Consider the following 13895-nt stretch of genomic DNA (forward strand, 5'->3'; position numbering starts at 1 on the left):
ATAAACCAGTTCCCACTCACAAAAAGTTAGGGATATTTGGCTTTCAAGGTGAAATTTCAGGATAGGCCTAAAATGCATTTAAACCCTTATAGGTGAACTTTAATGTGACCTTCTCTAAGCTTTTGAACACACATGTCCAATTGTTAAATGTTTCAGTACTTTTTGCACAAGTTGTTGTTTTCTAACAAGGAGCTTAACGGCAAAATTCACAAATGACAATGCACCAGCTCATCAAGATGGCATCCTCAGGGAACGGCTGTTGCAGACTGGTGCACCTCAAATGGAATTGGCCTGCGCTTTTGATAGCAAAATAATTTATTTGCACATAGCACAAAATTAGAGATCTATTGAACTGAATTTTATATAGTAGTAGTAAGTGAGTTGAGTGTATGTGTTGTTGTGGAGTAGATCTTTTCCTCTGCGTGTTCGTTTTCTTTCGGGTAGTGAGAATGCTATCTGGATACAGGCTGGAGATCGATGAACAGTCCCTTCAAAGCTTTTATTTCTACAGAATATTCCGGGCACAAGTGAGTTACAGGCAATGGCTGTAGCTTTTCACAAGTGCGAAGATTACAGAGGATTTACAATATTCTTATACTATCTTGAAGGGCGGTACCACACAGTTTCCAGTAAACAGTTGACCGGACATGAGATACATTCAAGGACACTATTCAGACACAAAACAAAAGCCCATTTGAGGAATAAAGGATGCCTGCACCTGGTTGAAATTGCGATAACACTCATAAAGAGTGTTATTGCAATTTTCTTGTGATTTTTATTATTATTTTTTACTCCTCTAGATGGTGCTTTTGGTTTAAAGATGCAATGGAAATGGATTAATTTTCCACTTCTGTTATTTTTATAAAATAAAAGGAGTACCCAGTAAGTTTAATTAGTAAAGTTATTCACTTCATTTGCATTATAAATTCTTCATTTTTGTAACACCTTAAGAATGACTACTGGCTACTAGTTCAAAAGTTGAATATTCTTCAATATATATGGGTAAGCCTGTACGGTGCTGTTATTGCTGTTATTTCTAAGTCCTGTACAGTTCCGTATCGCAGTACAACTTGTTTTTTCGGCTCCATCGCCGTATTTAAATGAAGACATAAATTGTGCAGAATATGTAGATTTCTCCAACTGTTGCAATTTTGTTCTGCTTTTACTGTGTTTGCGAAAATTGCGATAGAAAAAGAGCGAGCTCCGCTTACTGTGGTTGGTGATGCTCACTTCAAAAATCAAGATGGTGGAGGGCAGAGCTGCATGCGGCACACTTTTTACAGTGGCTGCTTATTGTGGCGATGCTTCTGATCTTACTCCTTAATCTGTCTAAACACAGTATTCTGATTAATACTGTATTTTTGGAATATGGATTAAGCGGATTAAGCAGCAAAATCCATCAATTTTGATCGCACGGGGATCACTACCTCACCTCTCCACTGGGCTGGACCTTAGCTTACTTATAACGCTGAACTGGATGAATAGGATAACGGATGTATTAGCGGCTATGACTTGAAAAAAATGAGCCTTTTTTTTTTTTTTTTTTTTTTAATGAAGTCAAGAAATACAGTAATGGCCACTATCATGCAGGCGGTTGAAGGGTCATGGCCGCAGCATGGACAGTGAATGCCGCTATGCTGATTTGTCGCTTCACTTCATTCCAGGCTTTCTCTTGGTCCACTGAGTGCTCAATGTTGAACAATGCGTCGTAGATGCCGGGGAAAGACTCCCCTGCATATTTATTATGGCTGCTTGGAGCAAATACCACATGCCTGGAAAACAGGTGAGACAAGAGTATATATGAACTAGAGCTGTCAAACGATTACAATTTTAAATCAGATTAATCACATCTTGGAATTTTGATTAATCACGATTAATCGCTTGATAAAAAAAAGTTTAAAAAAAATGAATCAACATTTTTGTCCCTCCAAATTTGAAGAGCACCGGTTATGTGTTAATTATTTTGACATTTAATGTCATGAGGACGTCTTCGACATTTTTTTATCCACTGCACACACTCATCCTCTTTTTCTAATCAATTAATTACTTATATAATTTAAAATGGGGAAAAAATGACCTCAATATTTTGACATTAACTAATATTTTAAATGTGATACGCAAACATTTATTGAATGCTTTACTTTAATACATGTAGTTATGTTTATTGCGCAAACATAACCTGTGCTACCTTTAACGTAGCCATCCGCTGTAACCCTAAAGGATAATCTATGGGCAAAATTATTAGATTACAAATGCGATTAATCTGCATTAATTCATGATTTATGCGCTAACTTTTGTGTGATTAATTAATCAGTTAACGCTTTAACTTTGACAGCACTAATATGAACACAAACATATATATATATATATATATATATATATATATGAAGTGTGTTAGTCAGATAGTTACAGTTAATGAGAATGAATGTACAAAGTCAATATCCATTTTGCAATATGCTGATTGTTTGGCAACCTAACAGTTAATGTGAAGTAGCCAAGCAACATTGTAGTTTAAATTGATAAGACCGTATTTCTTTAACGATTAGAAATTATTGATTGGGCCGTTGTCTACCCAAATAAATGTTTTTTTTTTCTCTCAGTAAAAATAGATTGAATAACTGTAATTACAAAATTTCAACCCAGCCTCTCTCAACCCCAAAAAGACTGACTGAAAGATTCACTCAAGCCTTTTGAAAACTTAGACATTATGATTAGGCTACCCAATAATCACAATAGCACTTACTCAGTCACTTAAAAACCTCAGTAGTCGGCCACCTGGCTTATGCACTACCAGTATATGACTAAATGACAGACGGTCCATTTTGTGTACAGTACCTGTAGAATGGTCTTCCAGGTAAGCCCAGGGGGTCAATAAAAGCCCTCTCCAGATACATGAGCTGGTCATTCATTGCACGTACCTGCAGAGGACTGACATATACGGAAACATACATCTCAGTGCAAATGCGAATTGTGTTAGCCCTTGGCTCACTTTATAGCCCAACTTTCTTCAGTATGTGGACTCAAGAATTCACGCTGACATTTTAGACTATGACAACTTCTACAAAATGTCTTCTTACTCTGCTTTGTTGACGTTGCGTAGGCGCTGGTGAAACTCCCTCGCTGCAACAGTGAAGTTCTCAACGGCTGAAAACAAGGATTCTGCAAATGTATGTGCAAAATGAGAAAAAACAACAACCACATTTTGACTAGTTCATCATAAAAATATGATTTTGAGACTGACCAAATGACACCTCGTGTGTCTGCATCTTCTCCAGGTGCGTTTGTGCCATCTCCGCAATGCTGCGTGCGTACTTGTCGAGGGCGATGGCGTACTGGTTGGCATCCAAAGGGATGACCTGTGAATCTGCCAGGAGGAAAACGAGGCCGCCTCTTACTTGCGCCACGGCTCGAAGCCTGGTGAAGGACGGGTCGTAAAACTTCTCCACGACCTCGAAGGTTTCATACACAGTGTGATAGACGGGATAATTGCTGTAGCGCTCGCTTTTCTGCACACACAGAGGACACACATTAAATCAATCAGTTGTTCTTAACCTGGGTTTTGATCGAATCCCAGGTTCGGTGGAGGTCAAGACACACACAAGATTCATATGATTCGTAATGATTGGTTGCAGGTGACCACGCTAAATTCCTTTGTAAAAGCGCACTTTTTCATCAAAATCTTGCGTCAGATATCATTTGACTGTCCAAGTAGTCGGACTGTGGCTGGACGCTGTGTACAAATGCAGTATTTACACTTTTCGCAGAAATTGAATGTCTCATTTTTACGGCTGTCAATGTTAAAGCCTTAACTGGATATTAAATGATTTAAAGCATTAAAAAAGTAGTAGTTTTATTTTCAGTTTTACTTGCTTGATCATTTCTATGAGGAAAAAAAAGAGGCTGTTTTGATTGTTTTGTTCAACAGTTGTATTTTATAAGAGAATGAAAACTACTAGAACAGTCTTAGATTCTAAATATACTTTGTTTTCAAGATTTTATTGAAGTGCTGCAAGCTTTATAGAAAATAGTAAAAGTGATTAGCAGCACTTAAATAAAATTTTGCAATTAATGTAAAATCCTTAAATACAAAGTATATTTAGAATCTAAGACTGTTCTAGTAGTTTTCATTCAGTATTCATCTTGAATAGAATTTTTCTCCTATAAAATACAACTGTTGTATTTTCAGTTTTACTTGCTTGATCATTTCTGAGGGGGAAAAAAAAAAGAGTCTGTTTTGATTGTTTTGTTCAACAGTAGTATTTTATAGGAGAAAAATTCTAGTCAAGATGAATACTGAATGAAAACTACTAGAACAGTCTTAGATTCTAAATATACTTTGTTTTCAAGATTTTATTGAAGTGCTGCAAGCTTTATAGAAAATAGTAAAAGTGATTAGTCGTGATTAATTATGGAAAATCATGCGATGAATTACCTAAAAAAAAAAGAAGACGCCTTGTTTCAAGGTATCGGTACTCACGATAACGACCGATATCAGTACCAACCTCCTTTTGTGGCCGTTTTATGATCATGAACTAGAAATTAAAAATAGAACATTTTCATTAATTTCATCATACAATTTTAAGGGAAAATACTACATTGGGATATAGTCTTCAAAATGATATTTTATGTAATTTTATTTTTCCAAAGTACTAGTGGTATCAATACTCAGTTACGGTATCAGTGACGACTAATTACTCATTATTGTATCTGTCTGGAAAAAAAGTGGTATTGAACATCCCTAATCAAAACTCATCCCAAATGTACATACATAACATAGTAAATAATATTACCCTGTTCTTGGTGTATCTTGCTCTGCCCGCTGCAATTCCCAGACGAACAAAATAGGCTTCAAAGTCACTTCCTGAGCCCAGCTTGCTGATCCTGCACAACACCACATAGTGGGCACGAGGGTACCCTTAATTGCTTTGGTCGATGAGTGCAAAGCCAAGGCTGACATGGACAAACTTAATAAGCAAGTGGTAACGTTGCCTTGTCAGTGTGTTGTGAGGCTTTCGGAACTTGCCTGGGCGCATCGCGGTCATTTGTCCAATTGTCTTTCTTATGCCAACTTTCATACAGTGAAACTCCTTCCTCTTCTTTCTCCGGACTGGCTATCTACACACATACAAAGACAGAGAGATTTTAACCAAACTAGTTGCCAGACTCTTGCATTTGGTTTGTTTACATTTACCTGCTTTGTGAGGTCATACACTAGTGTGTGCAGAGATGGCGTACAGTCAACTCTGAGTGTGTACATACCTTGAAAAGACAAACGCACAAGTCACCTAAAAAGCCTTCAGTCAGCTAGTACATAAACAGGGGGGGATATTTGCACTCACCCTCGATGCCAGAGTCTGCATTGATGTAGGCTACTGCTCTCTCCTGAAGCAGTTTGGCATTGTCCTGTTGATGAATATGGAGTAAACACTTCATGCACATGTGCTCTCATTATACTCTGTACCGTACAGTCCAGGTACAATTCCATTGGCAAAAGTTGTGGAGAGAACAAAAACATTTAAACTGTATCATCAGTATGTGAGTTTGTTGCAAAGACTGCGAATAAATTCTACCTCCGCCCATTCCGTAGAGCCCAGCAATCCAAATTCCTCGGCATCCCAGCTGGCAAATATTATTGTTCTTCTCGGCCTCCAGCCTGCAGACATTTTCATCCTGATTAATGGCACAAAGCTTGACGCCTCATGTCAAAGCTGTACTTACCCTTTCTGAGAAGCCTGCCGGCGCTGCGGACAGTCTCGTGGACCAAAGCAGCTCCCGACATGGGATCGATTCCTCCGAAAACCCAGGCGTCCCGGTGTCCGCCCAGAATCACATACCTGTCTAATCCAACACACGCCAAAGATATTCGTGTCATAACATTTTGGGGTTAGCTTTTATTCTGATATAGTTGGCTTTTTAAAAATGTAAGCTTAATTAAATTAAACATGTTTTCAAAATTATTATTTTTGTATTTGTGTTAATCTAGTATACATTTATAGTTTATTATTATTATTATTATCAGAAAAGACCCTGGTTAGTACAGGGGTCACCAACCTTTTTGAAACTGAGAGCTAGCTGGCTAGCTTGCTAGCTTGTCTCCACAAACGCTAAAGTTTGGTTTTGCATTTTTGCACTGACCTTTTAAGCTATACAGTGCTAAAATATAAATTTGTAGATTTGTAATGTTGTTTACAAACTTGCACCAATGTACGTATGTTTAAAAAAAAAATGCAACAAACTAGCTGCAGCTCAGACATTAAGTGGCTTTATTTCATTTTTCTTTCAGAATAGCAAAACCCCATCGGCTCTTGAAGTGGGGTTAGCGCAATTAGCTCACACTCAAGAGGGTCCGAGTTTGAATCTTGGCTCATGGATTTTTTTCAGGTACTCCGGTTCACGCTAGACTCGACATCAGGTGAACGTGAGTGTTTGCATTTAGCAGTTGTTTGTCTAATTGTATATGTGCACAATTGTTAATTATGGTTCCTTGCCAACTAAAGGATTATCATAAATCCAATACATATACGACGGCTTATTAGGGCCACGTATAAATATATATTTTTTAGAGGGCGGGGGCAATATTCCGAGAAAAAAAACTTGCAAATTTGCCATTTTACAAAGCGGCAAATTTGTGACTCTACTTTTCGGTCGGGTTTCCAAATAAGGAGATAGTAATTGCTTTAGCAGAGATTAACCATATGATGTAAAACATTCGCTCTTTAAAGCGTTGTGTACGACGCCTCGCTTTGTGAAGGTCCACACCTGGACTATCAAGCATTTAAGTTAATTTATTGAAATTTATATTTACTTGTACATTTATGTTTCCAGAATTATTACTTACACATTCATACATTTTGGTATAAATTATTATTATTTTTTACAAGTATCTAAGTTGATGTGTCAAATCTGCTGCTCTCCGCCATTCACTTGCATTTACCTAAAGTATGCTAGCATCTGATTGGTTAGTGTTAGTCAGCTGATTGTTGTCGCCCTAGCGAATGACGAGTAAAGTTTAAATTTAAGAATGAATCCGTCTCTATCTTGCCTTTTCATTTTATAAACAGTGTCCTATTAACCACCAACGAATCCTCACATGATTAGACTATAGCTACGCTACATGTATTTCTTGTAACTTTTTTCTCCCGCAAATCTACCACTTTATAAAGTGGCAAAATTGCGAGTGTTTTCCTCTGAATATTGCCCCGCCCTCTAAAAAATATATTTTTTTATGTGGCCCTAATACGCCGTAGATGTTTTTTTTTTCCATTCATGTTCTCAACTCCCTAATAAACCCGTAGTGACATGAGACAATTAACTACACATCAACAGCAAGTATGAGTTCATGTGCATTGGAGCAAACATTTTTGTCTTTTCTGAACACACTTTTTGGTGGGCAAATAATTGTAAGGTTCTCCAAAAATCATCCAAAATGCAGTATCACAGGGTGCATGTCTTTGTACCTGGCTCGAGAGCGCCTCTTATCTTTCCAATGACGTTGTAGATCCTTGTCACCTGATTGTTGGTGTGGATGTTCATGCGCACTAACCTAGAACAAGCATATTTACAAGAAGAATGTGATTTTACCAGTTTTTTTTTTGATCATGTGCTTTTCACTAAAACTGAATTCAATTTAAATGCCGTTTGTTGCTACTCCCAAACAAGTGACACAAGGCCTCCATTGTGCTTCATTTGGGAACTTGCCGCTAGCTCATTAGCCAGACGCCAAACAAAAACAGCAACAAAACAAACCCCCAAAGGCTAAAACATGGAGAGTTGGATGGTGGAGTGAGACTACACGACTGTCCACGGGGGAAAGTGGACACATTCCACACACACCCAAGCACTTACTGGCTCTTGAAGTCATCTGTAAAACCTGGACCGATTCTGTAGGAGACATTTAAAGCTCCTTTCCAGTTGTTTGGAGGAATTTGTCCTCCCATATTCCTGTTGAGTGGATCATCATCAGTCACCCGTGATAGCTAATCCACTTAGTTAATTTACTTTATCAACTTAAAGAAAATGAGTAAAACAATGTACTTGAGGAGGTGAAATGCATCATGGTAGCCAATGGGATGCACAGGGATGCTGGGAAGTCCCACTCCATCCTCAGGACGGGTTCTGTACGTGTATTCTGCAAGAGAACAGACAGTCGATAACACATAGAGTGCAAAAATCTTGGGGTTTTCTATAATGAGCCAACATAAATATATAACATAATCCTCTATTTGTCAGTTAGCGGACTATTTCCTGCTTCTTCTTTTTTTTTTTTTACCACTAAGCCCCTTTTTTATTATGTCAACCTGATTTCTATAGAGAAAATGCAAAGCTAGTGTTCTCCTCACACTTTTGCATATAACTGAGCATAAACAAAATGTATACAAAACACACACCTTTAGCAGGGTAGCCAGGTGTGAGAGAGTCTCCAGCTCCATTCAGGTTCATAACATTTCCTCTCTGAGCTCCACCACCCGGAAGGTTCCAGCCTTCAGGATACGGCTGCCCACATCAAAGATAGCAAGATTTCCAATGAGTTCATGCGCATCATTCAAAGCAGACATTAAGCAGTAGGGGTGTGAATTGCCTAGTACCTGGCGATTCGATTCATAGGTCACGATTCGATTCAATTCGATATCGATTAATCCCGATACGAATCTATAAATTGATTATTGCGATTTTTTTAAAACTCAAATTTAGAAAATACTAATCAGTAAACTTGTACACTGTTAAAAATCGATTCGGCCGCATATCGAATCGATTTGAGAATTGTGCGCTGTAATATCGTGATATATTGCCGAATCGATTTTTTCTAACGCCCCTATTAAGCAGTTTTGTTCACAATTTGAAACTCTTCCCAGGTGTCTTCCAACATGTCTGTGGCATGATTTTCACTCGAGTTTTCTAGTCTTTCTGAAATTAGCCAGCTCATACATGGTGCTACACCAATGCAGAGTACAATGTGGAGAAGGGGTTCTTAACCTGGGTTCGATCGAACCCAGTGTTTCCCACACATTTGAAATCTACTTGGGTAGATGGACTCCAGCGGGGGAGGTGTGGGGGGGTTGGTTTTCAGTCGTGTTACTTGCGTCTCCTCTAGCCTCAAGATCCACAAGTGAGTGACGGCGAACTAACGTTACAGAGTATATCTGGTCGCGGCACGTTTTTTTTTCTTTTTAATGTTTTGATTCAATTTTCTTGAAAACTTCTTGGGTGGTGGCCGGTTTACTTGGGTGTCCTGCCCAAGTATTAACAACGTGTGGGAAACACCGGGTTCGGTGAGTCAGTCTCAGGGGTTCGGCGGAGGTCACGACACACACCTGACTCATATGATTCGTGATGACGTGCCCTGCTTGGCCATAATTGGCTGAAGGTGATAATGCTACATTGCTTGGCATATCCGTGTGCTCAGTAGTCCACATGTGATTTCTTTATTATTGTAATCCCTTCATATTAAATATATCAGGCAAAAAAAGGAAGTGTTCAGACGAATATATGTGCAATATGAATTTATGTATAACGGAACATATGGTGTTCCACAGGGTTCAATTCTGGGGCATCTGCTGTTTTCAATATATCTGCTGTATCTGTTGAGTTAATTTGAGTCGAGTGAGGGAAATCAGCATTCTAACGGCAACTTTTGTCTTGAATTAAAAAAAACAACATTTACCTTGACTCCATCTGCACTGTAATCAGCTGGATCAGAGAACAAAATAAGTCCTTTTGCGCCTGCTAGCATGGCATTCTTCACCTGATGGAGGTAACAGAGACAGCAAATCCACAGTAGTCAAATAATCAAGAGGAAATGTTCCCCCTCACAACTGAAAGCAGTTTTCAGTTGTCTTAATAATATGTCTGTGGCATATTGTCACAATCCCACAAGCATAAAAAATTACTGTATAACACACTTTACACCGCATTTTTAAGCCTCTCACCAATCAGCCTGTTTTGAGGGGGCAGTGCTGAGCAACCGATAACCTTGCCCGCTCTACAGCAGAACCAATAATAAATACGGCTTTTAGTTACGATAACACATCGTGTGGGCAAAAAAAAAAAAGCGAACGTCCTAAGGAATCAAATGCAACTTTATTTTCGTCATATCCCAAGTGAGACATTAACAATTTGAAATCTGTGGAGTGTATTTCCTACCTTATTGCCTCGGAATATCTTCCCATATCTGACAATGACAATCTTGCCAGTCACATTAATTCCCATCTGCCTCGCCAACTGAGAAAAGTCTTCAGTGCGGCCATAGTTGACATACACCAAGTCCCCCTAAACAGATTAATTACAAGAGAGACTTCTAATTGACTGTGCTTGCTTTTTGTTTTATCACCATGACAATGTTAATTCTCTTCTTGTTTGTTTTTGCGCACCTCAGGTTGTCCTTTAGCTGAGTAGGCACTGTAGGGAGGCACAATGTTGGCGACATCTTCATAACCCTCTGGAGTGGGCTCAGCCAAGGATGTGTTGAAAACCTTAAGAACAAAGATCAAATCAAATTAAATGTAAATTGGTTTGAAAAAAACTCTTAGGGGAACAGATTTTTTTAAAAAAATGTTTTTTTTAGTCTGGCTATAGCATTTTTATTGTGTGTGTGGTCTTGTTTTTGTTACATAGTGGGGCCAACATTCCGGGATTTCACAGAGTTGTGGGGCCCACCCGTCCATGTGGTGCCATTTTGCTTGGCCCCACAAGTTTAGACCTCTTTTTGAGGGTCAAGACTTGGTTTTAGAGTTTAGGTTTGAATTGGGTTATGGTTGAGGTTAGGGTAAGAAATAGGGGTAGGCAATGTTTTTTGATGGTTGGGGTTGGGGGGAGGGGCTAGGAAATGCATTATGTCATTGAGATGGCCCCACAAAGATAGTAAAACAAACTTGTGTGTACATTCTTTTTTGTGCTTCCCACACCAAACTCACCTAAACTGTCAAGCTGGAATGCAAATTGATCTTCCACTAATCATTTCAACAACGTTATTCACGTTGGTTAGTTTTTTGTAACACACCTGAGAATCAAAGGGAATTTTGGGGTTGGTGTTTTCCCATACTTGGCCATTAATGATGATTTTGATAGCTTCTGATGTTTTCCAAAAAGGTTTGAAAATAGTGCACTTCTGGGCTCTACACAGTATTCAACGCAAGTATCTTCATACTATATGAAAGCACATTACCTCATTCCCTTGTGCATCAACGATTGCAATGTAATTGGGTTGCGATACGTTGGGATAGGACAGCAGGACATCATAAGGCACCATCTCAACTGAGTCCAAGCCAAATTCCCGCCACTCTTTCTGAATCTGCTCCGCATATTTCAGGTTCTGCTCTGTGCCGGACAGGTGGGGGAGACGTGTAAATTTCCTTGAAGGGGAAAATAAAGTGCTTAAGCATATTTGTTTTGGAATAATCACTGGCAGGATGAATGGCGTCTTACCTGAGATGCTCTCTGATTTTGCTAGGCTGCATTTCATCCAGAAACTCCAGCATATATTGACTGGAGGCTCTGCTTGCATTGTTTGGGTGGGTGGGCTTTGCAAACCAGCCTACAGCGTGAACACAATATGTGGTAGTTGCTAAGTACAACAGTGTAAAGTGTTGCAAATAGCTTGAAAACAAATCTGTTAAGACTCAACTGTCTGAGAAGTGTTGTAAAACTCGTCCTTAGCCGGTGTTAGCTGTGGAGCATTATGTTGCCTCAAGATCGAAAGTCGTGATTTTTTTTAGACAATAAAGAGCTATGGCACTCAAGGTAACCAGGTTAGTAAATTGTACTCTCAAAGTAGGCTATCACTTTAAGTCTCAAGACTAAATTAGTGATTCCCAATCCTTATTGAGCAAAGGCACATATTTTTCAGTTTAATGAATCTCATGGCACACCACCAAACAAAATTGTCATAAAAAGTGAATACAAATGTCAATTATACAGGCTACTTTCTGCCATCTATTTGAAGATCGTTTATTTATAGAAGTTGATGCTGGCATAGATAGATGAGCAAAGATACATTATTTGTTATAAATAATTTTCTGACCAATTAGGTGGAAATTGATCACACTGGCTGGCATTCACTGGATTAAACTTTAGAATACGAATCCAGTAATTCTTCATGCATTTTTCAAAAACTCAATTGCTTCTCAAGCAACAAACTAAGATAATAATTATGGAGGTTAGCATGGCTGTCCGTCCAGGCAGTCATTCATGCCAGAACCGCCACAGACTGATAAATATTGTACACAAGTCCACAAAGAAATGTTTTCGAAGAGGTGAAAGTCGCGCACGTGCCCATCCCCTTCGCCCCCTGCAGACTACTTTCAAAGTCCTTCAATATCAATCGACATAAATCAATATATGATAAAATGATCAAAGTGTCCCATTTGTTTATAACTCTACCAAAGAGCGCGCGTCCTCCTTTCATTTTTAATCCGTACAACCAAAGCTTGACATTTTCTGCACAGTGACTCACCTGCGATAAAACCCAAACAAAACAAAGCTGCCACGGCCGAAATCCACCAGATACAGCGAATGAATCTGCTACTTTTTGCCATGTTTTGCTCAACTGACACCCCGCAGATGCTTCCAACAATCCAGACAAGCGCCTCATTCCACTGTGGTCAGGAGGGACATGCTGGAATCCGATTCGGCCAAATGAAGAGGCGTGGCTTGTTTGGAAAAGTAGTTCAGAGATTCAGACACCCAGGGGCTTAATACTTTGCAAATTGACCATCCTTACTATAGGGCATAGCAAGATAAGAATATCATAAGTTTTACGTCTTTCTGTCCCCTTTCATTTATTTTAAATAATATTTTTTGGGGGGAATTGAAGATAATGTATTTTAACTCATTTACTGCCATTGACGGCTATAGATGTCAAAAATTCATTTGAACTATTTATATTAGTTAAACATTTTCCCCCCACTTTTGTTTACAAGAGTATAAAAACCTAGAAAAAAATATTGTACATTGAGAACAGATGCATAAAATGTGTGATTAATTGTGAGTTAATTAGTGAAATCATGCGATTAATTACGGAAAAAAATTAAGCCCCTAATTTTTAATAATCTTTTCTTTCTTTTTTTAAAAAAGAAAAGAAAGAAAAGATTATTAAAAATTAGGGGCGTAATGTGATTACATTTTTTCACCCATGACTTCACTAGTTAATGCTTGATTAATCACAAATTTTATATCTGTTCTAAATATACAATTAAAAAAAATTCTAGGTTTTCATACTATTGTTAACAAAAGTGGAAAAAAATGTTAAACTAATAGAAATAGTTCAAATAATTTTTCAATGGCAGTGGTCAATGGCAGTGAATGAGTTAATAGTCTCACTGGAGCATTTATTTCCAGAACATCACGACAGATTGAACAACATTATCTTGATTTAATTTTTGTTATGAAACAGCCAAGAGTAAAGCTTTGTAATTCACAGATCTAGCCAACAGATGGAGCTCTTTGTTAAATGATTCAAAGGATAGAATAGTATAGCAGCTGTCGCAAAAAGAGGTTCATTATCATTACTCCAGATTCCAGAAAGCCTCTGTTTCTCCACCTTACATACTTACCGTTATCGTGGTCAAGAGATTAAAAAAAAAAATGCATGGTGGTGGATTTGTTGTATCAGTAATGCATTTACCCCCACATTTATTATTATTATTATTATTATTATTATTATTATTATTATTATTATTATTATTATGCATGTATATGAATTAAATTATTAAAGTGAGTAAGCAGAGAAGTCCAGACTTCCCTCATTTCAGCGCTTATCGAGGGATCCTAAGATGACCCTGTCAGCCAAGGTCTGTTCAGCACGTCCTGGGTCTTTCCCAGGCCCACCTCCTGGTGGGATGTGCCCTGAAGACCTTATGAGTGAGGTGAGGTGAGGTGATATTTTGTGCAAGTTTGGTCTT

General features: G+C 38.3%; 1 protein-coding gene across 1 annotated transcript; it reads right to left on the reverse strand.

Moving 5' to 3' along the window:
* Nucleotides 1–1528: 1528 nt before the first annotated feature.
* Nucleotides 1529–12634, reverse strand: naalad2 (N-acetylated alpha-linked acidic dipeptidase 2). Its single transcript, XM_077566099.1, has 20 exons — nt 12449–12634; nt 11422–11530; nt 11162–11348; nt 10368–10469; nt 10141–10266; nt 9662–9742; nt 8388–8493; nt 8035–8128; nt 7846–7941; nt 7458–7543; nt 5719–5838; nt 5571–5653; nt 5340–5403; nt 5192–5259; nt 5024–5115; nt 4791–4881; nt 3242–3506; nt 3078–3159; nt 2836–2928; nt 1529–1772 (listed from the first exon to the last, which is right to left on the reverse strand). The coding sequence occupies exons 1-20, from the start codon at nt 12528–12530 to the stop codon at nt 1583–1585; spliced, it is 2217 nt and encodes a 738-aa protein (XP_077422225.1). The 5' UTR covers nt 12531–12634; the 3' UTR covers nt 1529–1582.
* Nucleotides 12635–13895: the final 1261 nt, after the last annotated feature.

Source organism: Vanacampus margaritifer, chromosome 5 (genome assembly GCF_051991255.1).
Source record: "Vanacampus margaritifer isolate UIUO_Vmar chromosome 5, RoL_Vmar_1.0, whole genome shotgun sequence".
NCBI classification, from domain to species: Eukaryota; Metazoa; Chordata; class Actinopteri; order Syngnathiformes; family Syngnathidae; genus Vanacampus; species Vanacampus margaritifer.

Excerpts from the sequence above, each read along its gene's own strand:
- naalad2 (XM_077566099.1), bottom strand. The coding sequence starts at position 12,530 with ATGGCAAAAAGTAGCAGATTCATTCGCTGTATCTGGTGGATTTCGGCC. Across the intron at positions 2,929-3,077 it reads CGCAACGTCAACAAAGCAGA|TCCTCTGCAGGTACGTGCAA; the intron begins GTAAGAAGACAT and ends CGTATATGTCAG. Across the intron at positions 1,773-2,835 it reads CCTGGAAGACCATTCTACAG|GCATGTGGTATTTGCTCCAA; the intron begins GTACTGTACACA and ends CCTGTTTTCCAG.